At 49.7% G+C, this 24,219-nt stretch overlaps 1 protein-coding gene across 2 annotated transcripts in view; it reads left to right on the top strand.

Moving 5' to 3' along the window:
• The window catches only part of BABAM2 (BRISC and BRCA1 A complex member 2), a 454,600-nt gene extending 433,958 nt beyond the window's left edge, over positions 1–20,642 (top strand). The window contains exon 12 of one of the 2 annotated variants that reach the window (XM_058551529.1): positions 20,179–20,642. In XM_058551529.1, coding sequence (XP_058407512.1) covers positions 20,179–20,257 — 79 coding nt within the window. In that variant the 3' untranslated portion in view covers positions 20,258–20,642. Of the gene's footprint in view, positions 1–9,115; positions 9,566–20,178 lie in introns of those variants that run through there. The other variant, XM_058551530.1, reaches the window with a different exon arrangement.
• The last annotated feature ends 3,577 nt before the right edge of the window (positions 20,643–24,219 follow it).

Below are 24,219 nucleotides of genomic sequence, written 5' to 3'. Positions count from 1 at the left end.
CCCATGGGGCACTAAGGATGAACCATCCCCAAATTCTGCCTTTAAGGGGCTTACGGAGAAGACCTATGCTAACAACTATAATTAATATGTGCCATGTTAGAGGGACCATCAACTTCTCTGGCCCTCAGTTTTCCCTTCCCTGTAATGATTGGACTGTATGACCTCTGAGGTTTCTTTCTGTTACAAAATTTTATAACTCTAAAGTACATCTTTTTTTTGTGCGTGTGTGAGGAAGATCAGTCCTGAGCTAACATCTGTGCTAATCCTCCTCTTTTTGCTGAGGAAGACCGGCTCTGAGCTATCATCTATTGCCAATCCTCCTCCTTTCTTTTCCCCAAAGCCCCAGTAGATAGTTGTATGTCATAGTTGCACATCCTTCTAGTTGCTGTATGTGGGACGCAGCCTCAGCATGGCCGGAGAAGCGGTGCGTCGGTGCGCACCCGGATCCGAACCCGGGCCGCCAGTAGCGGAGCGCGCGCACTTAACCGCTAAGCCACAGGGCCGGCCCTAAACTACGTCTTTAAATAAGCCAGATGTTTACATTTGTTTGAGAAATATTGGGCTGCTATGTGTTGGGCACTATACTCGAAGCGGTGATGCAAAAATTGATGAATATGACCTGCGGATCTTGCCATCACGGAGCGCATAGTGGGTGTGGGAGAACGGCTGGAGTATGATAGATGCATGCACGTGGAGATGGAGCCTGGGGGAGGAAGGCAGCCCTGTGGCTGGGGGAAGCTCAGGAGCCCATGAGGGTACCCTGTCCCTCTCTCTCATTTGGCCAGCTGGCCCACTCCTGTCCTCCTCCCCCTTCTCAGGCACTGCACCAGGGGATGCCAAGGGAGCAGGGACGCCTGCAGCCCCGGGGGAGCATGGCCTGGCCCCTGCAATTGCAGAAGCTGACTGCAAGCTGCTCTAACCCAGAGGAGCTGGCCAAGCTCCAAAGGGCCTCCTTGGAGGGCCTCAGAAGGAGAGAACCACTAGGTAATTTTGATCGTTTCAGTAAGCATTTAAAAATACCCTGTGATTTAGTAGGAGCCAGATTTCGTCCCAATACTTTGATGTCTAGAAATGGATCCCAGTTGGTTGTTTGTTGAAGTCCTCCTAAAACAGCATTTGATTTAATTCAACACACACTGAGACCACGGTCTCGGCCATCTCACAGGTGAGGAGCCTGAGCTGCATAAGACGTAGTCTAGAAACCCATCTAAACATCCAACTCAAGGAAGACCAGGGCGGGGCCTGAGATTGGAGACACATGTGCCCTGGAATCCAACAGAGGGAAGAGTGATTCCAGCTGAGGGCAGGGCCTCTGCCTGACGCTGTGAGCATGTGATATTGTGCTCTCAGTGTGATATCAAGCCTTTGTATCTCAAGTGTGTTAATTGTCTTGTTTTGCAAGTTTGGACCCCCTAAAAATGAATCAGCCCTGCTCAAGGATTGGCACGTTTAGGGAGACTGTGTATGTGAACCAGTTACAACCACTTGTTTGTTGCTGAAGCCCACACCAGAGAGCCAGGCTGACCTCGCCCAGGGCACAGCTACAAAATAAGCTCCATCATGCCAGTCACTTGCTCATCAAGGCGCCCAGAGTAGGATGCACCATCTTCACGGGGGTCTTTGGAGGGTTTGGGGTGAAGAGCACTGAAACAGAACCAGATCTCTTTATAGAGATCCTATTATCAGGATGACCCTTTGGCACGAGGAGAGTAACCCCAAATGAGTCAGTATTTACAGTGGCCCTTCAGGACAATGAGGACAAAGCAAGACCACGAGGAATGATTAGCAGGACTGGTCTTTCACTATTTACAGGACTGCTTTGATTTTCAGACCACAGTCGGTTTTTATATGACTGATTGGAAACATGTGCCTGTTGAAGTCACAGCTGCAGGAGAAAACTGGAAAAAGAAATGAGCCTTAGATGTTTGGGAACTTGCCCCTATTTGCAAAAATGAATTCTGATTTGATTTATATGTCCTTGATTTCCTGACAATGAGAGTCGTGTCCCTGAACCACTTCTCCCACCCCACCCCACCCCACCACCACATTGGCCTGACTCCAGCAAACATCATAAGGCTCATCTTATGATTGCCCAAAGAAAAGCATTTTGGAATTCCAGAAAGAGACTACTGAGCCCTCTCTTGGAAGAAGGCAATGGTTTAGGCTCTCACAAAATAAAAAGTCCCAAGTAAACGAGGCTAAAGGCACCAAGACTACAGGGTCTCCTCCATGTGGTCGTGCGCCAGTGGGAGACATGCTCAGGGGAAGATGTGCTCCAGTGGGAAGACGTGAGCCGGTGGGAGATGTGCTCCAGTGGGAAGACGTGTTCCCATGGGAGATGTGCTCCAGTGGGAAGACGTGAGCCGGTGGGAGATGTGCTCCCGTGAGAGACATGCTCCCGTGGGGAGACGTGCACCAGTGGGGAGACGTGCTCCAGTGGGAGACATGCTCCAATGGGGCCACATGTTCCTGTGGGGAGACGTGCTCCAGAGAGGAGACGTGCTCCAGTGGGGAGACGTGCTCCAGTGGGGCCACGTGCTCCAGTGGGAGACGTGCTCCAGTGGGGAGACGTGCTCCAGTGGCACTGGGATTACGGTAACATTGGATGGGTATCTTAACTAAACTCACTAAGCTTCTGTTTTCTCGCCTGGAAAATGGGAGCGTGACTCCTGCCACACTCGATAGTGTTATGAGTGCCGACTGTACAAAGCTTAACCTGCTTTATGTGGTTCCTTCCCTTTCCTCAGAGTCCCCAACCTCTTTGGGCTTTATTTTCGTTGTTTTTATTGTCATTTTCTTAAAGCTGTATCGATTCAGATTTTCAGATGTTGATTTGATGGATTTTTATTCTTTTGAAAAGATCCATTGAATAAATAATTCCAGGAGGGAGAAACCCTTTGATGAGAACTTACTGAACAAAGGTTCCTAGTTGCCTTCAGCCCAAGGCCTCTGAGCATTTCCCTGATGGCACCCTGTCATAACTCTCTTCAGTGCCCCAGCGCCCCTTCCCCAAAACACATAGATTACTTAATTTTTCAGGCATTGTTTCCCCTGACAACTTCTTATGGGACCTCACTTCTGTGGGAAGGCAGAGGGATGGCTGAGAGGAACAGGCCTTCCACCCCTCTCATGAACTGCCTGTGGTGCCACTAAACACCTGCGCGGAGCCCCACAGTGTTTGTCGCTAACGCTGCCCCATTTATGAAAAAGTATTCCAGGTAATAATAACAACTACTCCCACTGCAACCTCACCGCACTACCACCACCCATGACGTGTTGGGCCCTGGGCATGGCTAGGGCCCTAATGTAACAAGTGAAGAATCAAGACACAAAGAGATTAAGTGACTTTCTCAAGGTCACTTGGATATCTCAGAACCATAACTGGGTGGCACTTAGAGATCAAGTGTAAATCTTCCTGTTACAGGAGAAGAAACTGAGCCCCAGTTCCAGATGACAAAATGGCCAGGGCCTGGACTAGAATCTGTATCTTCCGCCTCGTGGTTCGGTGCTCTTTCCACTTGCCCCGTTTTCTCCTCTTTATGATACATGCTGTTCTGGACAGAAAAAGATCTGTTTGAGGACCAGCCCAACTTCAGTATCCCCATCATGGGAGCCAGAGCCCTGTGATTCTTAAATATCCCTCTAGATCCCACAGCTGCAACCTCCTCCCTGACCAAGCTTTCGACCAGAGCTGCACACAGGACCACACCCAGCAGGCTTGGGCGAAGACAGCAAGGCATGTAGGTGCCTCTCACTGCGGAGCTCATCCTTAGATGCCACAAGTATGCCACTCGCAGCTCTGCACTGGGTTTCAAGAGATGCACAGTGTCCCAGCGACTTTGGCTGGGTATCCAGCCCCCAGCCTGGTCATCTCTCTGCTTCCAACTGCCAGCTCAATATGATAAGTGAGAAGTAACCCAAGAAGCTCCAAGAGAAAGGATGGACTGAGAGCAAGGACTGCAGGACCACTCTTTCCACATAGAGGTTCCCTCTTTTTTTTTTTTTATTTTATTTATTTATTTATTTTCCCCCCAAAGCCCCAGCAGATAGCTGCATGGCACAGCTGCACATCCCTCCAGCTGCTGCATGTGGGACGCGGCCCCAGCATAGCCAGAGAAGCGGCGCGTTGGTGCGCACCGGGGATCCGAACCCGGGCCGCCAGTAGCGGAGCGCACGCACTCAACCGCCAAGCCGTGGGGCCATCCCCAGAGGTTCCCTCTTTTGCAGCCACACATGCTCTGGCTATTCCTATATACTAAGAGCCTCTCCCCTCAGACCCAGCTTGGTCCCCATGGTAACAGTTGACATCTGTTGATGATCTCTTATGCCAGGCAGCAGGCCAGGTGCTTATTTGGACCATCTCATTTAATCCTCACGAGGATTACCCTTTAAGGTAGGCATTATTATTCCCCTTTTATAGTTGAGAAATGAAAGATAAAGAGGTGAGTCACTTGCCCAAGCGATACAGCCAGTAAGGAGCAGGACCAGGCCTTGAACCCAGGCGTGGCTGGCTGCAGAACCCACACTACACCACCTGTCCTTCACAGCCCACAAGGCCTTGGAGATCATCAGGCCCAGCTCCCTGCTTTGTAGATGAGGGATCCGATGCCCAGAGAAGGTAAGAGATTTACCCCTGAATCCAAGGTCCAGAAAAGTAGACCTGCTGAGCACCCCAGTTCCCTGACTCCTAGTCTAAGGGGTCTGTCTGCTCTGCCCGCTGCTGTGCCTGTGAGCCCAGGCCTGGGCCGGGAGCCACTCCTGCTCCAAGTTCGTGGAAACTTACCCGGCCTAGGCCTGGGGTCAGTTCTTCATGTTTTATCCTGCTAACCTGAGACTCTGGGATTGGACTAAGTTGTGATTTTATAAACCCAGAGCAGAGGGTCTGCAATCAGTGAAAGGGTCAGAACCTAACTTTGCCCTAAGGCATATTTAGCTCTAATTTGGTCTAAAAATAAATTCCCTTCCAGCATGAGCAGAATGAGGAGCTTGACTAACCCTGGGCCTCTCTCCCCGCGGGCCTCTTGGCCAGTGAACAGGGAGAGAGGAGACCTTCCCTCCCCCACCCTGTAACACACTTACGCTGTTAAAGCTTACCATATACTTTGCGGGTCAAAGAGTTTTTTAAAAGGTGACAGATAACTAGTGCCGTTGGCAAGCTATACTCTGGGCAGCTTTCCACTTTCTCTGATAAAAGTGAAATAAATTAAAACAGCGCTTAAAAAAAGAATCTATAGGGCCGGCCCGTGGCTTAGTGGTTAAGTGAGTGCGCTCCACTGCTGGCGACCCGGGTTTGGATCCCGGGCTCGCACCGACGCGCTGCTTCTCTGGCCATGCTGAGGCCGCGTCCCACATACAGCAACTAGAAGGATGTGCAGCTATGACACACAACTATCTACTGGGGCTTTGGGGGGAAAAAATAAATAAATAAAATCTTTAAAAAAAAAAAAAAAAAAAAAAAAGAATCTATAAATGGGTGGGAGCCAGTTGTCATTTTCCCCTTGCCGTCCCCTGCTCCTTAGCTGACTTCATGAGGATCTGCGCTGAGGAGCAGCCACCAACAACAGCTGGTGGGATCAGGCCTTTAAATAGCCCTTCTCCACACTGCTTCCCTTTGGTGTCACACAGTTTGCCCTGGCAGGGAAAGCCCAGGACAGAACAGGAAACTTCAGAACTTTCTGAAGAAGGAAACAGCTTGCTGTGAAGCATGCTCCCTCTTGCCAAGACCTTTTGGTCTAAGGAGCTTGTACTCTTGCAGCCCCTTCCCCCAGAAGTTTCCAAGGAAAAACTGAGCTGGTAAGATTTGCTTCAGGACCCAGTGTGACTCTGGGCCTGAGGAGAGAGAAAGCGGGAGAGCACGCCCTGCCCCAGTGCCCAGGGCCAGTGTCATCAGCGGCCAGTACGGTCACTCATCAGGCACCCAGCACAGGGCCCACAGCCTCTCCCCTAATGTCCTCACCTGTAACTTGGGGGGTGGGGGGGCGGGCACCACCCTGCCCAGTGGTGCTGGGGTGGGTCACACTCCACAGTGTCCTTCGAGCAGTGAAGCAGATGCAGTGGAGGTTGGTAGCAGCCTGTCAGTCTCTGACCCTCTGAAGAAGGGCCACTAGGGTGAACATACGTATGCTGAGGAAGTAGTAGCAGGTGAAACACAAGTGAGGAATGAATGGCCCTCATGTCTGGGTGGCAGCAGACAGTTGACAATGTCCCTTCCCACATGTCCTGTGTGAGCGTCACATCAGGGTGGGCCTGTCACTGCTACTCACCAGGGGAAGTAGAGCTCAGGGCTTCTGGCCCTCCAGCCTCTCTCTGGGCCTGGGGCTCTTTCCCCCTCACGCAGTGCCCCCTTCCACAAGGACAGCTGTGGCCTGGCGCAACAGGTGTGTCAGGGCTTTGAGGTCATGAGTCTCAGAGAAGGTGATAGTTTGGGGTCACAAGTCTCAGAGAAGGTGACAGTTTGGCTTGCTCAGGATGTGTTGAGCAGGATGTGGATGGCGGAGGATGCTTTATCTTTCTTTCTTACTAATGGTTGGCATAGTTTGAAGTTTGAGAATGGACTACGTTTTCTTCTTCAGTACCTAAATATTAAATTTGCCTGCTTTCTGGGGTTGCTTTCTCTCACCATCTTAAACAGTGTGTAATGGACATGCTTCAACTGCTTCTTACAAACCCGTGGCCATCAGCAGTACCTTATTACAGCCACAAAGGCCTCACCAAGTGCTCTCTGTGGGAAGGCCTGTGTGGTCACCTAGAAGAGGATGTACTCCCTGCTTTCAAGGGCCCACAGTGCAGCCTGGCGAGCAAGACGTGTACATGTGACAAACACCCTGGAAGAAGCACAAAGAGTATCTACATGCAGGGAAAGAACCTTCTGGTGACCAGGGAAGACTTGATGGGAGCAAGGGCATTTGGCCTGAGCATAAATAAAGCCCAGAGGTAGAAAATGGCATGTGTGAGGAAGAGCAAGTGGCCAGATCGGGGGGGTCATATCCTGGACTATGCATGGGCTTCAGGGGGACTATGACATCCCCCAATTGCAGTGGGGAGACTTACCTGCAGTTTTTCTGGGACAGGATCCTTAGCTTTCTTAGCTTCTCAGAGAGGGAGGGGGTGGTGCATGATCCCAAAAATGTAAAGGAGGAAAAGGGCAAAAATTTTTTTTAAATGTGTTGGAGCCAGATGGTGAAAATCACTGAGTGCCTGGCTGCAAGTCTGGGGAACATGAAGGATCTTGACTGGGGTCGTGACAGACCCACACTCTAAGAAAATTTTTGTCGTTGTAGCAGGAAGGTGAAATAAGCCTTGTGTCCAGGGGATAAACAGGCTTCTGCAGCGGTTTGTTGAAAAGTAAAAAGAACGGGAGCCAGCGAGTGTCACAAAGGATGAAGGGACATTGAGGAGGAAGAGGAAGAAGCTTCAGGATGAATTCAGGAGTTTAGGGAGAAGTGGAAACTGAGGGTTCTGTTACAGAAGTGCAAATGGGCCGGAGCACTTTCAAATACATAATATTGATGAAAACTTCATTGGAGCATGCTGGTTGAATTACAGAGACATCCAGGTCAGAATGTCCCGCCGCTGGTTGGAAATGTGGGACTGGAAGTCAGGGAGAGAAATGAGGGCTGGAACCCCAGATTGGGTGGTTCTCTGCTACAGATGATGCGAGCCTGAGAGTAACCACGCTGTGCTGTGCCTCACAGGAATGGAGAGCAGGACGGGAAGAGACCCAAGGAGAGAGTGCATCTGGGAGTAGGGAAGGAGGGACAGGGAGGGCAGGAGAGAGGCAGAAGACCTATGAGGTATAAGTCACAGAAGAGAGCTTCCAGAGAGAAGAGCCAGCATTTAGGTGCTGAAGAGAGGCTGCGGAGGCTGGGAGTGAGAAAGCCAGAGCAATGTGGTAGAAGGTGAAAGGGGGTTCCATTGACTTGGTGTTGAGGGAGGTTGTCATCAGTAACTGCATGTGTGACCCTGTTGAGTTGTGTGGGGCTCCTCGCCCCTGCACTGAAGGATAGCTGTTTGAGGCCTTTGGAGTACTGGGGGTGACAGGTCTTCTTGGTGGCCCTTCCTAGTTCATGTCATGGTTCTGGGTGAGCCACTTCTGGAGAAGTAAGGTGTGACTGCTCTGATCTCGTGGGAGACAGGGATGAGGGAGGGAGAAGTAGAAGGCAAGCCTGGGCGACCAGGGGCATGGGGTGCCCACCCCAACCTCTCCAGCTCCCTCTCCCTCCACTTTCTACCTCACCCTTTATCTTCCTGCAGAGCTTTTAGCTCACAGCTCACAGCAAGCTGTCCCATGCCCCCAGGCCTCTGCTCCTACTGCGTCTTTTGCCTAGAACACCCATAATGCCTACCCCACCTCTGTCTTTACTGGTTGCCTCAGACTGGTGCCTCATGGTACCTCCATAAATACCCTTACCACGTCAGCTGGTATTACTTATGTGTCTGTCTCCTCCTCTAAGGCGGGCCCAGCACATGCCCCTCTGCTGATGTACAGCGTAGAGCCCACTTCTACAGATTCAAATCTGTGTGCCAGAAAGGCCAAATGGTCTGCTCCAGATCCTTCACTAGTCTGTGGCTGACCGGGAAAGGTTCTCTTGATACCCAGCCTGGCTTTCTTTCCAGTAGACCAGACTACACATAAGTTTGGAAATAAATGGAAACCATGTATCACTTAGAAATTCTTTTTATTAGACCTTCTTTGTCTACAAGAAGTCAAAGATCCAAGAGAGTGAAAAGTGCAACCTCTTTATATTTCAGATCACGAAAACAACTGGGTGGTTGGCTTGGTCACTCTGGCATGTAGCTTGGATCAGGCCCTAGCCTTTGTCCTGGAGAAGAGCAGACAGAACCTGAGTTCTGATGTTTAATAGGAATTGGCATCCAGGAAGGTCGGGTACAGGCCCTTTAAATATCCATGCGAGATAGCACAGTAGTGAACTATATGTACCTCACTCGGAAAACTCCAGAGGGCTTTGCATCAGCAGGGAAGGAAAATCCAACCCAAGATGCATGAACCATAAATAACAACTGTTCTGAGTTAGGTTGAAAGCTCTGAGTTGCACTTTTTTTCAAATTGTTTGTGCTAACCACAGTTTTTTTTTCTCCCCCTCTTTCCCACCAGGGCTTATTTCAAAACCTTTGTCCCTCAGTTCCAGGAGGCAGCATTTGCCAATGGAAAGCTCTAGGAAACACCAGTCTTGAGGGGTGGCCAGCCAGACTGCTCTGTCCACATGCGTGTCAGCACATATGGCCGCTTCCTGGAAGCCACTTGGAATGTCTTCATGGCAGCATTTTCCTCACACAGCAGCTTTGTGCGCCCCAACTGGAACCCAAACTTGAGCTGGCTGGCGGTAACTTGGATCCTCAAGCCCCCCACCTCTGGTTGCTCCCTCTGTGTTTCCTGCAATATGTTTCTTAGTTGGAAGAAATAAAATCACCGATCGTGACACAGTATTTTTCCAGGGAAAGTAAGACATCATAAATGCACACACTCTTATTCCAAAGCCTTTGTCTCTGAGACCTCTCCTAAGTTTTAAGATTAAACCCCCCTTTGCTTTTTATTTTCCTGAAACCAGTGTCTTGTGTGTGTGTGTATGTGTGTGTTTTACACCCCAGCATTTCCCAAATGGGGCAGTCCTCCATTGGAAAACGCGTTGCCTGAATGAAGCTGAGCAGCCTACGCGGTTTCAGCCACCCAACCAGCCAGGCTCAAGGCTGGTGCTCAGGACCAACTGGGTTCCACCACCAACCCTCCCTCCCAACCCTCCAGCTCCCTGGATGAAAGGACTGCACAGCCCATCCTGACCTAGGAGGCAGTCATTACAGTTTGCTGAGTGCATCAATGAATCTACCCCCTGTCCTGTCACCCCTCCCTAGGCTGATAGGAGATCTCTTTGGGCTTATGCAGCACTGTGCGAATTATACCTGGAAGACACAGGTTGGGTCTAATGGGTTATCACTGGCATGTGTGTGACAACCGGGCTCATCCTGGCATCCTCAGGATGGATCGGCAGCCATCCAGGAAGAGCTGGGGAAGATAGCCTGAGCAAGCTCTGTTTTCCCTAAATCTATGGATCTTATTTCCACCCCTCACCCAGCAAATGAGGAGCCAGCCTGGGAGTGGGAGCCAGGTCTTTCCATACTGTCACACAACTTCCCTTAACTTCCACACAAGGTGACTACAGCCACCTTGACCTCTCTGTGAGAGTCACCGTTTAGTTTAGCCTTGTTCCACCCTGCAGGCTTTCATCACAGGGAAGCAAGACCTGCGCACAGAGGTGAGAGAGACAAGCAGCTGGCCTGTGCTGCCTGTGCTCTAACCGGAACCCGCCTGCCTACCCAGACGGAGCAGGAGCCCCCAGCCCCACCTGCTGCAGGGCCCGCACAGGCTTTAACCTGGCCCCTCACTGTTCTCTTGGAGCCCCATTTTACCATGTGAGCCTGAGAGGGGACCAGCTCGGGGCCCTGTGAGGCCTGGTGAGGGATACTGCTCCTTCCTGTGTTCTTCAGCACCCAGGAATGTTCTTAGGAGTTGGGAGAACAGCTTGAACAGACCTCCCGGCTTGGCTACCAGCTGGAGGCTGTCCAACTCTGGGTTCTTTCACTGCTTGGGGACTTTGCCCCCTGCCCTGAAACCTTGGGAATTCCCATGACAGAGAACGGGCCAGTGTTCTGTGTCCGCACCTAGTTCTCCCATTAGCTGGTGGGGTAACCTTGAGTAAGTCCCCTCTCTGTGTAATATAGGACTCACCACGTCAGAATCACCCAGGAGCTTTTTCAAGAACCACTGGTCTGAGTCCCACTGCACTTCTGCTGACTCAGAGTCTAGCTGGGGCTGGGGCATGTGGATTCTGACAAAACTCCCCAGGTGGTTGGTTCTGTTGAGCAAGTGGTCGAGACCCCCTAAGCCAGCTGACCACTCTGGAGTCTCTTCTGACTGTACTGTCTCCCTCAGGGCAGCTGTGTGCCAAGCTCCACTCTCTCTGCTCCATGACACTGTCATTTAGGATTGCTGTGCCCTCCCCCCCCTCCCCAGTGGAGGAACATGGATTGGGCTCACTGCCTGCAGAGCCGAGAGTTGACGGAGTCGGGGTTTGCTTCGGACCCAGTAGGAGTTCCAGCTCCAATTCCAGCAGGGGCAGTTGTGGGCTGGGGTGAGGTCACATAGCCTGGACCCTTGGCATTTCAAATAGCCAGTCAGTAGTGACAGCAGTCAGTAGTGGGCAGTGTGATCTGGGAATGGCCCTCATGCCCATGCCAACCTCTAGGGGTCCACATATGCTCAGGCTGGCCAGATCCTCAATGACACGCCCGCAAGTCTGCAAAGCAGGCCCAGTCTGACTCGGAAGTGCTCTCACATGCTTTATCTCAGCACATTTGTACAGCAGACCTGTGAAGTAAGCAAGTGAGTAGGCCCCTGTTCTGTAGATGAGGAAACAAGGTCAGAGAGGTTAAGTGAGTTACCCACAGTCACCAGCCAGTCAGTGCCAGAGTCAGGAGTCAACGCAGGCTCTTGGCCCCAGATCCATTGCGGCTTCTCACGTATGTCCACAACTCTCTAGTAAACAAACAGAGACTTATCTTTTCTTTCCCAGTAAAGGATGATGTACTATGTATAGGTTTGTGAGCATGGAGATTATGTGATTTTTAAAAAGACTTTTCAGCCCTCTTAGCACAGGGAGAGGGTTTGGATTGATTTTCTTAGGGGGAACCAAACAACAGAAGGTGACAATAGCCACTTCATGTTTCAAATGCCAGGGACTTAAAACCAGCGTTTGTGAGATTTTATCTCTAACCCCAACAGCAGCAGAAGCAAGTGGCACTTGTAAATGGGTGACAGTCAACTGTATGTTTTTTAAACACTTCTTCCTAGTTCAGCCCATTGTTGAGCATTGTACCTGCACACAGAGTGCAGCCCAGGACTAATTAGTAAATGGCTATAAAAGGCTTTGAAGGTGAAAAGTGCCATAGATGAGAGCACATTATTATTACCTCATAAATCCTGTCTCCAGCTTACTCAGCCCTTGTAATTTCAGTTGAATCTTTAGCTCAGCACAGACGAAGAAAAGGACTCAGATGTCTTTACTAATAATACCTGGATATGATCAGGACATCTCCTGGGGGGCCTGGGGAGGAGGCACAGGAGACCCGGACAGCCAGTGGTTGCCTTCTCCCAGCCACTCAGCTTCCTGAGGATACACTACCTACAGCAAGACAGTGCTCTGGTAGAGAGAGCCTGTTTTCTTCTGGGGATGAGCTGGGAGGAGTCTGAGCTTGAGGAGGAGAGACACTTGGATTTGAATCCTGGCTCTGCCCACTTAATGCCTGGCAAATATTTAACAAGCAGTTTTTCATCAGTTTAAAAAAGAAGAGAAAAAAAAGGAGGGGGCCTTAATTTGTGCTGTTTGCCAATTTCCATGGTGATGGTGGTAATACTCCCACCATGACTGATTTCAAGCTGTTGACGTGAGATCACTGGACGCAGACTTGGGAAGAGCAGGGAGGGTCGTGGTGGGAGCCTCTGCTGGGGCGAGCAGGCCTCAGTGTGGGTCTTTACTTCATCTCTCTGAGTTTTGTTTTCCTCATCTGTAAAATGGGAACAAATAATATCTGCCTCCCAGGGGCTGGCCCCATGGCGTACCAGTTAAGTTCGCGCGTTCTGCTTCAGTGGCCCAGGGTTCGCCGGTTCGGATCCTGGGCGTGGACCTACTCACTGCTCATCAAGCCATGCTGAGGCAGCGTCCCACATAGTAGAGCTACAGCTCTACAACTATGATACACAACTATGCACTGGGGCTTTGGGGTGAAAAAAGAAAAAAAAAGATTGGCAACAGATGTTAGCGCAGGGCCAATCTCCCTCAAAAAAAAAAAATAATAATATCTGCCTCCCAGGTTGTGAGAATTAAATGTAAAAAGTACATAAAGCAACAAGTACAGTGCTTGGCACACTAAAATGTTTGATCAGTATTGGCTATCATTATTGCATACCAGGAAAAGGAATTTCTGATGTTGACTTTGGCCTTATTTTTTTTTTCCCCAAAACCCCAGTAGATAGTTGTATGTCGTAGTTGCACAGCCTTCTAGTTGCTGTATGTGGGACGAGGCCTCAGCGTGGCCGAAGAAGCCGTGCATCGGTGCGCACCTGGGATCCGAACCCGGGCCGCCAGTAGCGGAGCACGCGCACTTAACCGCTAAGCCATGGGGCCAGCCCAACTTTGGCCTTTTTCTAAAAAGACAGAATGCCCCTGTTAAAAATGTGGCCTTTGAAAAATAGAGGAAGATGGAACACTTCCTAAATCATTCTACGAGGCCAACATCACCCTGATACCAAAACCAGACAAAGACAATACAAAGAAAGAAAATTACAGGCCAATATCGCTGATGAACATTGATGCAAAAATCCTCAACAAAATATTGGCAAACTGAATACAACAATACATTAAAAAGATCATACACCATGATCAAGTGGGATTTATACCAGGGACGTAGGGATGGTTCAACATCCGCAAATCAATCAACGTGATACATCGCATCAACAAAACAAAGAATAAAAACCACATGATCATCTCAATAGACGCAGAGAAGGCATTTGACAAGATACAACATCCATTTATGATAAAAACTATCAATAAAATGGGAATAGAAGGAAAGTACCTCAACATAATAAAGGCCATATATGACAAACCCACAGCCAACATCATACTCAACGGGGAAAGACTGAAAGCCATTCCTCTGAGAACAGGAACGAGGCAGGGCTGCCCATTCTCACCACTCCTGTTCAACATAGTTCTGGAGGTTTTGGCCAGAGCAATTAGGCAAGAAAAAGGAATAAAAGGAATCCAAATAGGTAACAAAGAAGTGAAACTCTCACTATTTGCAGACGACATGATTGTATATATAGAAAACCCTAAAGAATCTGTTGGAAAACTATTAGAAACAATCAACAACTACAGCAAAGTTGCAGGGTACAAAATCAATCTACAAAAATCAGTTGCATTTCTGTATGCTAATAATGAACTAACAGAGAGCTCAAAAAGATAATACCATTTACAATTGCATCAAAAAGAATAAAATACCTAGGAATAAATCTTACCAAGGAGGTGAACGACCTATACAATGAGAACTACAAGACATTATTGAAAGAAATCAATGATGACATAAAGAAATGGAAAGATATCCCATGCACGTGGATTGGAAGAATAAACATAGTTAAAATGTCTATATTACCTAAAGCAATCTGCAGATTCAATGCAATCCCAATCAGAATCCCAATGACATTCTTCACAGAAATAGAAAAAAGAATACTAAAATTTATATGGGGCAACAAAAGACCCCGAATAGCTAAAGCAATCCTAAGAAAAAAGAACAAAGCAGGAGGCATTACAATGCCTGACTTCAAAACATAGTACAAAGCAATAGTAATCAAAACAGCATGGTACTGGTACAAAAACAGACACACAGATCAATGGAACAGAATTGAAAGCCCAGAAATAAAACCACACATATACGGACAGCTAATTTTCGACAAAGGAGCCAAGAACATACAATGGAGAAAGCAAAGTCTCTTCAATAAATGGTGTTGGGAAAACTGGACAGCCACATGCAAAAGAATGAAAGTGGACCATTTGCTATCGCCATTCACAAAAATTAACTCAAAATGGATCAAAGACCTGAAGGTGAGACCTGAAACTATAAAACTCATAGAAGAAAATATAGGCAACACACTATTTGACATTGGTTTTAAAGGAATCTTTTCGGATGACATGCCTACCCAGACTAGGGAAACTAAAGAAAAAATAAACAAGTGGGACTTTATCAGATTAAAGAGCTTTTATAAGACAAATGAAACCAGAATCAAGATGAACAGACAACCAACCAGCTGGGAGAGAATATTTGCAAAACATACATCTGACAAGGGGTTGATCTCCGTAATATATAAAGAACTCACACAACTGAACAACAAAAAAACAAACAACGCGATCAAAAAATGGGCAGAGGAAATGAAGAGACACTTCTCCAAGGAAGATATACAGATGGCCAATAGGCACATGAAAAGATGCTCAACATCATTAATCATCAGGGAAATGCAAATCAAAACAACACTAAGATATCACCTCACGCCCGTTAGAATGGCTATAATCACCAAGACAAAAAACAACAAATGTTGGAGAGGATGTGGAGAAACAGGAACCCTCATACACAGCTGGTGGGAATGCAAATTGGTGCAGCCTCTATGGAAAACGGTATGGAGATTCCTCAAAGAATTAAAAATAGAGATGCCCTATGATCCAGCCATCCCACTACTGGGAATCTATCCAACGCACCTGAAATCAACAATCCAAAGAGGCTTATGCACCCCTATGTTCATTGCAGCATTATTCACCATAGCCAAGAAGTGGAAGCAACCTAAGTGTCCCTCGACTGACGATTGGATTAAGAAAATGTGGTATATATATATACAATGGAATACTACTCAGCCATAAAAAAAGACAAAATCGTCCCATTTGCAACAACATGGATGGGCCTGGAGCGTATTATGTTAAGTGAAATAAGCCAGAAAGAGAAAGACAAACACTGTATGATCTCACTCATATGTGGAATATAAACCAACACATGGACAGAGAAAACTGGACTGTGGTTACCAGGGGCAGTGGGGGTGGGGGGTGGGCACAAGGGGTGAAGGGAGTCATATATATGGTGATGGACAAACAAAAATGTACAACCCAAAATTTCACAATGTTAGAAACCATTAAAACATCAATTAAAAAAAAAAAATGTGGCCTTTGGAAGAGTGACCCTGTCTGTATTATTAGGAAGACAAAATGATGAGTCATCTTGATTTTAAGGAATAAGAGATTCGATGTATCTGAGGGGCTTCCCTGTCCTCCCCCCAACCTTGGGTCTTGCTTTAACTCTCCACGGAGTTTCAGGCTTGTGCTTGAGCACAAACGACCCAGTGACCTGCTTTTTGACCGGGCCCCTGCTTTCCCACAGGCAGGAAAATCAGAGCAGCACGGGGCACTTTTGCTTCTGACTCAGTTTCAGTTCCTGAGGGCTGCAGACTCTTGTTTTGGAGTCACAGCCTTCAGAGAAACGACCACATTCGGTTTGCCTCTTGCTTGGGCCTATAAATAGCACTGGCCCCAGAACCTGCCCCAGTTCATGGGGGCTGGCCTGTCCCACAGTTCTGCCTAACATGAATGGTAAGAATAACATCTAATGGCAAGAAGGCATCTACTTGTATTAATGACATCATAATTAATTCACTGGTGCTTTTCAAAATGAAAAGAAGAGAAGAAACATCACCTTTTTGTTCTGTGCATCTATAGTGCTTATGTGCGGTGCCAGTAGAGTAAAAATTAGGAGACTAGACCAGATGCCGAATAGAAATAGGGAGCTGGGTTGGTGGTAATGGTGATGGCTGCCTTTACCGAGCCGCACATGGCACTCCATGCTAGCTACTTTTTATTCGTTGTCTTTTTTAATCCTCAGAACAACTAAATGGGGTATTATTATCCCCATTTTATAGATAAAGAAACTGAGCCTCAAAGAGGTTAGATAACTTACCCAAGGACAGGAAGCAGATATATTTATTTATTCACTCATCCATCCTAGTTTCTCTCCCTCGCCTCTCTTTCTCTCCCTCCTCCCTCCCTCCTCCTCTCCCTTTCCAATCCCCTTCCTATTACACAAAGGAAGTGAACCCAGGTCTCTGTTTCTTTCCACTTTTTTATCCAGCTTCCCTAAATCAAGAGATATTTATTGAGCATCTACTGTATATAAGACCCTGTATAAGACATTCATATACTTGTTTTTGCCATTTTCCCTATGAGGAGAGGGGCTTAGAGTGGTTGGACTGGCCGAGATCAGATGGAAGCAGGAGTCAGGCCCAGCACTGCTGGGTCCAAGGCCAGACTTGAACCACAGGGGGTTCTGTGTCTCTGCACCTAACTAAACCATACTTTGAAGCAGTCTGTGGATATGCACATAGGTCTACTGTATGGCTATGGAAATATATATAAATACCAACTGACTTTCAGATGGTTGAGCCAGGGCCAGCCCACAGTTGGAAAAAATCTGATTCAGGTTCTGGCCCTGTGGCCTAGTGGTTAAGTTCAGCGCACTCTGCTTCGGCGGCCCAGGTTCAGTTCCCGGGCGTGGACCTACACCACTCTTTGGCAGCCATGCTGTGGCAGTGACCCACAAACAAAAGAGAAGAAGATTGGCACAGATGTTAGTTCAGGGCGAATCTTCCTCAGGCGAAAAAAGAGGAGGATTGGCAACAGATGTTAGCATAGGGTGAATCTTCCTCAGCAGCAACAACAAAAAAAATCTGACTTCAAAGCTTGTGCCATATTCTGCCATATTGGTAAAAGTCCAAAACACACTTGGTTGAAGTAATGGCCTTATATCTGAGGAAAACAAGATGAAAATAGTTGTTGCAATTATTAAGGAAAATTACCGAGGTATTACCAAAGACAGCAGGATCCATGAACTGATTCTGGGTTAAGTATGAAATCTGCAAGAGTTATTTCCTAACATCGCTCGTGTTTACCTTCTTCAGGGTTCCCACATTTCCTCCTTCATTCTTCTCTGATCCCTTTGGAAGAACCACACTTTACAAGCCTGCAAGGTCACGCTTGGGGTCATGATAAATTATGACTAATCATGACAATAAAAGTAGCCCCACAAGCAACCCAGGACTGACCAGAATGACCCTCCCTGCTCTGGGCCGGCTGCCTTTGCACCATCCTGGGATGAGCCAAATGGCCTGTGGAGGATGTGACAGACACTCATTCCTCCAAAACAGAGCCCACCACCCCTTCTTCAAAGCCCCCGTGGAGCAGAGTCCCTCTACAGAAGTCTCTGCATTCCAGAGATTCTCTTTGGAACATGCCCTTTGAGCCAGTTCAGGAACCACCCAAGAAAATCCATCCTTTTCAACTCCATGATCACACTTTTGCTACAAAATGTAATTACCCAGCTCCCAACGACCTGCACAGGTGCCAATAGAGTAGAAGCCAGGAGGGTTCCAGGTGCCCTCTAGAAACGAGGTGGTAGGTGGTGGTAATAGTGACAGCTGCCCTCTGGAGCACCATGCTTGATATCCCAGGCCCTGTTTCAGGTCCTTCACATCCATGGCCTTCTTGGTCCTCCGACCCTTCAGAGAACTAGGACAGGCCACCACAGCAGAGAGTCAAAGGAAGGTGTCAGGGCTCTGATGGCCTCCTGGGTAGGCCAAAAATCATTTGAGTATGGCAATGTCCGCAGAATAAGAGTGCCACCTCACTGGGGTACAACTTTAAAGGAGTGAGTAGTCATTTGGGTATGTAAGTTCAAGTAAGTTTGTGGAAGGATTTTACCTTGGACTCATTTCATAGCCCAGCTGGGGGTTGGTGTCATGCCTGGGGACAGGAGTCTGGGGCCAGATTGCCCTGTGGGGAGACTCCTCACTGGCTCATTCCTTCGCTCAGAGTGCGCACACACCCACACTTGCACACAGCCAGGCCTTTAGATGACTCTGATGCCCCTTGTCCTGCCTCGGTGCCCACTCCGGGGACTCCAGCACTGGCCCAGGTTGGGGGAGGACTCTTCACCCTGACTCCACGCTGGAGCTCTCGCCCACGTGGGCTGGCAGGTTGCGCAACTCAATCAGCTGCCTCCACCTGTCTCTCCCAACTTTCCGCCTGCGCCAACACCCCAGGCTGCCCTCTGCGGCGCCTCATCTGCCTTTGCCTGCTGTTGCCCCAGCCGCTGAGGCACAGTGGCCCCCCAACCTCGCCCATTCCAACTGCCAGCACTCAGCAGCCAGCAGCCACAGTGGGTAACCCCTTCACAGAACTAACCAGACTAAAGCCTCGCTTTGGTGAAACCAAGCCCTTGGCTAATTGGCTTGTTGTTGGAGATGAGGCCCGTGGGCTCTGCAGCCAGCCTGCCTGAGTCAAATCCTGCCTCCACCACTTACTAGAGTCATGAACTTGACCAAGCCACTTGACCTCAGTTTCTTCCTCTGTACAATGGGGCTACTACGTCACGGAGCTGGCAGCAGGGCTCAGTGAGTTTGGACATGTGAAATGCTTAGAGCAGCACTGGCACATAGTGAGTACTCAGAAAAGGCTCTCTTAGTATTATTGCTGTTTAGATTTTGCACAGTTCATGCCTTGCCTCTTCTTTATCCTTCCTTTCCTCTCATATCCTTGCTCTTAAGCTTCAACTGACAATAAAAAAAAAAAATCCTTTCTTCCCCTGCTTTACAGTCATGTAGACGCCACTCCCTCCTAGAGTGTCTGCCAGCTGTCATGCCTCCACCGGCCCCACCAGGCCCGCTGCCCCCTCCTCTCCTCGCTGGGCCCCTCGGTGAGCCGCGCTGAGCACCTTGGCCTGGGGTCCCCAACTCTTCACTTCCATCCAACTCCTAGGACCCTTTGCTTCAAAAGGTTTTGTTTATTAAAGTATATTTATTAAGTAATCATTTATTTCCCCCCTTTTAACCAATGACTTATAGACTTGCTTGCTAGGGATTCCAATGAGAATGGAAGTTTCCTCACTGAGTGGGCATGTTTCCAGTCAAAACTAGAACACTTGATTAGCCAGGGGTTCCTTCTCTCTGGTAAACGTACAATAAACATTAGTCTTCCTTAAAATCTTGACTATCAGTCATGGACCCCCTTTACTGCTTTCCAGACCAGGCCCTGGGCTGAGGGTCGTGGAGTGTTCATGGTTTACCTGGAGAAGCAGGACCGCACTGCATAACCACCTACAGCTGTGGGGAGAGGTGCAGCTCCCTCTCCAGCACCCACTCGATCACGTTTGAGCTGCCCTGGTCTTGACGGGCAGCCCAGAGAGTGAGAAGCAGGTTTCCAGGTCTGGAGAGGGTAGCAGCAGCAGAAAACTTGAGGAGTGTCCCACACTCATGAAACGGTGGCCAGGCTTGCCGGGGCTGTCCTGGAGCCAAAGGCCTTGACCTAGATGGGCCTAGTGCGAGCAGGACACAGGTGAGCCCAGGAGTCCGGGCTTGGGCAGGTTAGGATAGACTAACCAGATGTAAAGTAGAACAGAAAAGCAGTGCTGAGCCAGGAAGGCCTCCACGTTTCATGCATTTATTGAGCACTTTCTATGTGCCCAGAGTTGGGAGCTGCTTTCCGGGGAGAAACAGGAATTGAATCCCATTTATGCATTTGGCAGACATCCGTTGAGCGCGCCCTCTGTTCCTGGCACTGGGACCGTACAGATGATAAGACCAGCCCTTCCTCTGAACAGCTGAGAAGATATGGCAAGTACACACCTCCGCCACTGATGGGGGAGGCAGTGATAAGCTGCACGGAAGAGCAGCGGATTCACACTGCTTACTTCCAGCCCAGGCAAATCAAGGAGGGCTTCCTAGAGGAGGGGCCAGCTGGGCCCAGATTCAGCCTCTTGGCCCCAAAAATATTTTCTCCCATTTTCCTCCTTGTGGTGGTTCGGTTTCCTGGTGGCCTCTCCAACTGGGCTGAGGAGCACATGATGCCTAGTTCGCATGTATGTGATGATTTACTGAGCATCTCCTTGGTGCCAGACACTGTTCTAGACACTGGAGATACCAGCATGAATAAAGCATAACAATCCTGCCCTGATGGAGCTTCCGTTCCCATCAGGGGAGAGAACGTGAATGAGACACATATTAACTGTGTGGTATGTTAGAAGGTAAGAGTGGAGAAGGAAAATAAAGAGGGAGGGGTGGGAGTGCACTTTCAACCAGGTGGCCAGGGAGGGTCCCCCATAGGAGGTGACCAAGACCTGAAGGAGGCAGGTGAAAGGGGCAAGGCACGCCCCCCCTTCCCCTCCCAGAGCTTGCCCCATTCCCAGGCCCCAGTATGGGCTTGCCTTGGGCCACCCCAGGAACCCACCCATCAGAGTCAGGCCCTGAATCCAGAACACCCAGAGGAGCAGGCAAAGAGCAGTGAGGCAGGAACACTGGGCTGAGTCCTGGCTGGCTGCTCTCTGACCGCTCGGGACAGGACGGTAACTTCTCTGAGCCTCAGCTTTCTCGTCTATAAAATCGTGAGTTCGCTTCACAGGCTGGTTTTGAGAATAAGGCAGATGAGGCTTGGGGATGCTCAGGGAACCAGGAAATGTCACAGCTGTGTAAGCAGTTTGCCACTGCCACCGCTTAACGCGGAGTCCCTGCTGCTCCCAGGGCGGGGCAGGGGTCTGGTGGAGGTGCCCTGAGGACGTGGTGAAAATACCACAAACTGCAAAGGAAATGGGTGCTAACGCCCATCCTGCCCACACTCCCCAGCCCTCAGCCGTCCCTGGCGCTGCCCTGGCCCTGACCTGCGAGGAGGAGGGGAGAACAGGGAGCAGGTGTGCCCCGGCCGGCCACCTTCTCTCCCCACTCAGTTCTGGAGCACCTGAGGCGGGCAGACAGGGTCCCCTGGGTGCATGAGAAGGGCCCCCCAATGAGTCCTGCCTGAAAGCTCTGCTTCTCGGGTCCTGGACCAGCCTGAGGTGAGTGTGACCTGGAAGGTGGGCACCAGGACAGGTGTCATAGCCAGCAACAAGCTTCCAGCCCTTCACGTCATTCTCATCAAAACTGTTGGTGTTGTCTTTTTCCCATTGCAAAAGGAGCAGAGAACAGAAATCACCCATAACCGTCCTCTAACATCACCACATTTAGCATGACGGTGTTCAACAGTATGCAACAAATATTTCGTACCTATTCTGTGGCAGGAAATGATATATCAGCAGAGGTCTGAGGAAAAAAGGAGTTTCCTTCCAGTCTTTCTTCCTATTCATTTTTAACGTGTTTAAAAACAATGTAAAACAATTTTGTATCCTGTTGTGATTTTTACTTAACATTATTTCATAAGTGTTTGCCATCTTGCTGCAGTCTTCACAGCCATCTTTGGAATATCTACCTCATGTTTCTCCATAGTTCACACCACTTCCCTTATTTTTGGCCATTTGAATTATTTCTTGATTTTTCCCTATTATAAATATATCCATGAATAATTAGTTAAACCTACTGTAGGAAAGGCACTTAGGCAAGACTAACACAGAGTGATCAAATAACAAACAACAGGGGAAAATGAGCATGATGGTGGGCCAGTTCATGCCTCAAAAACTTCAGAGCAGGGGAAAGTAGGAGAATGTGCTGGAATATTCTGGCAGGGTGGTGGAGGAAGCACTGAGGCAGGTGCCTTCAGCGAGGCAATGAGGAGAGTGTTGCGCCTCCAGGCTGAGCCGAGGGTGGGGAGCGAGAAGTGAGGCAGTCGTTGAAACGGTTGGCTCATGAAGGCCTTCTCAGGAAGGTCGAGGTGTCCAGCTGCTGCAGGAGGAAACAGGGAGCCCCTGAAGGTTTGTGAGCAGGGCAGGGACAGGATCAAAGAGATATTTAAGGAAGGTTCATCAGTGTGGTGGCTGGAGGTCAGCCAGCAAAGGGTAGAGGGAGCCCCGGCCGGCAACTTCTGAAGGAATCACACTTGAGGTGGGGCGGGGGTGGGGGGGTGAGGGATGGGGGAGGAGGGAGGGCACTGAGCGGAGGGAGGGACTGGAAAGGAATGAACAGAAGAGATGGAAACGAGGAAACATTTGAGGACGGCTCCTCAAACTTTGAGACCAATGGGCACAGAGCGTGAGCAGGGGGCTGAGCAGGTGAAGGTGCCAATGCCCAGGCCACACGCCTGGAGGGCTGGAGGCCGCAGCAGGGAGGAGGAGCCTTTGCCTTCCCCGCCTGGCTTCACGCCCTGGGAATGGAAGCAGCCTGGAGAGTTGGCCTGGGGGCAGGCCTGGGTGGGGGCACCAGGGAGTGCCCTGAAACCCTGTCTGTACAGACATGTGTGGGCACAAAGGTGGGAGGAGCTCTGAGACCTAAGGGAAGGCCTTGGAGACTCAGAGAACAGTGGGGATGCCCTCCTCTGCTAGCCTCTGGCTGGCCAGAGCCGGTGGGAGGACCAGGGGGCTCAGCTTAAACACAGCCCAGATCCCCCTGGAGGGAAGGCGGCCAACAGTTGAGATTATGAGCCCAGGTCTGGAGCCAAAGAGATGAAAATCCTTGCTAAGCCACTCATTGGCTCCCCAATCTTCACCTCTCTGAACCTCGGTTTCTTTGTCTATAAAATGGGATGATAATAGCACCTACCTAACAGGCTGGTTGTGCTGATTGGGTGAGATAATGGACATAACATACCTGGGATGTAATCAGCAGCCCGTGGATGGGAACTGCTATTACTATTATTACTATTATTAAGGAGCCCTCAGCCCACCCCCAAGACCAGCCCAGCCACACTTGGCCAGCCTGGTAGGCTGCAGGGAGCAGCTCAGGACCTCAGCACCAGCCTGGCTCACTCAAGGCTGGGCACCATCCACAGGCCCAGCACATCGCTGAGGTTTCCCCAAGCTTCCCCTGTGAGGCCCAGCTGCCGGCCTCAGTGTTGGGGCATTCCACACTCTCTTCTAGAACACCCACTATGTGCCAGGCTCTGTGCTGGACACTGAAAAATCACCTCCAGGGCCATCGGACCTGGCCTGCCCCCAGGGCCACATGGAAAAGCAACAACGTTCCAAGGAAGTTCTGGAAGAGGGAGAGTCTATGGCGGAGGTAAAAAGGACTCAAGATAGATTCCAGCTAGGGGATCAGAAAACCTAAGTTGGGAGAGGTGGCACTTGTCTGTCCCAGGGGCTTTGACGGTCAGGAATGGGGAAAGAGCATCCCAGATGGAGGGGACTGCCAGGGAAGCGGCTGGGCAAAAGAAGTGGCACCTGGCCCAGTGGCAGGATGATGGTGATGAATCCCTTCTGCTGAGCAGAGACAGAAACCCTGTGCTAGCCCCGGATCAGACCCTTGCCCACATCATGTCTGGCCCTCACAATGACCCTCAAGGGTAAAAGTTTTTATCCCCATTTTACAGACAAGAAAATGGAGGCCTCAAAGAGTGAGCACACGGTTCATAGAGGGCATTGCCAGGACTAGAACTCGGTCTGTCAGCCCTGAAACTTTATGATGCCAGGCTCCCTCTCCCAGGCCTCAGGCTGGAAGTAGGGTGGGGGTGGTCTGAGTGGAGGAGGAAAAGAGCTGAGCGGGGAGGCCTCTGGGTTGTCGTCCACTCTGGGAAGAGTTGTGGTGTCCCCGCAGCATGAGCCCTCTCTAAGGCACCTCCCTGGGACCCAAGAGACCCCTGCAATGGGGAAAGGCCTGGAGTCCAGCCTTCCCTGTGCTCCTTGCACTGTCAACTCCTCCTCTGCCTC

The sequence above is a fragment of the Diceros bicornis genome, chromosome 12 (genome assembly GCF_020826845.1).
Source record: "Diceros bicornis minor isolate mBicDic1 chromosome 12, mDicBic1.mat.cur, whole genome shotgun sequence".
NCBI classification, from domain to species: domain Eukaryota; kingdom Metazoa; phylum Chordata; class Mammalia; order Perissodactyla; family Rhinocerotidae; genus Diceros; species Diceros bicornis.
The sequence above is the reverse complement of the archived record's forward strand: the minus strand, read 5'-3'. Positions and strand labels throughout refer to the sequence as shown.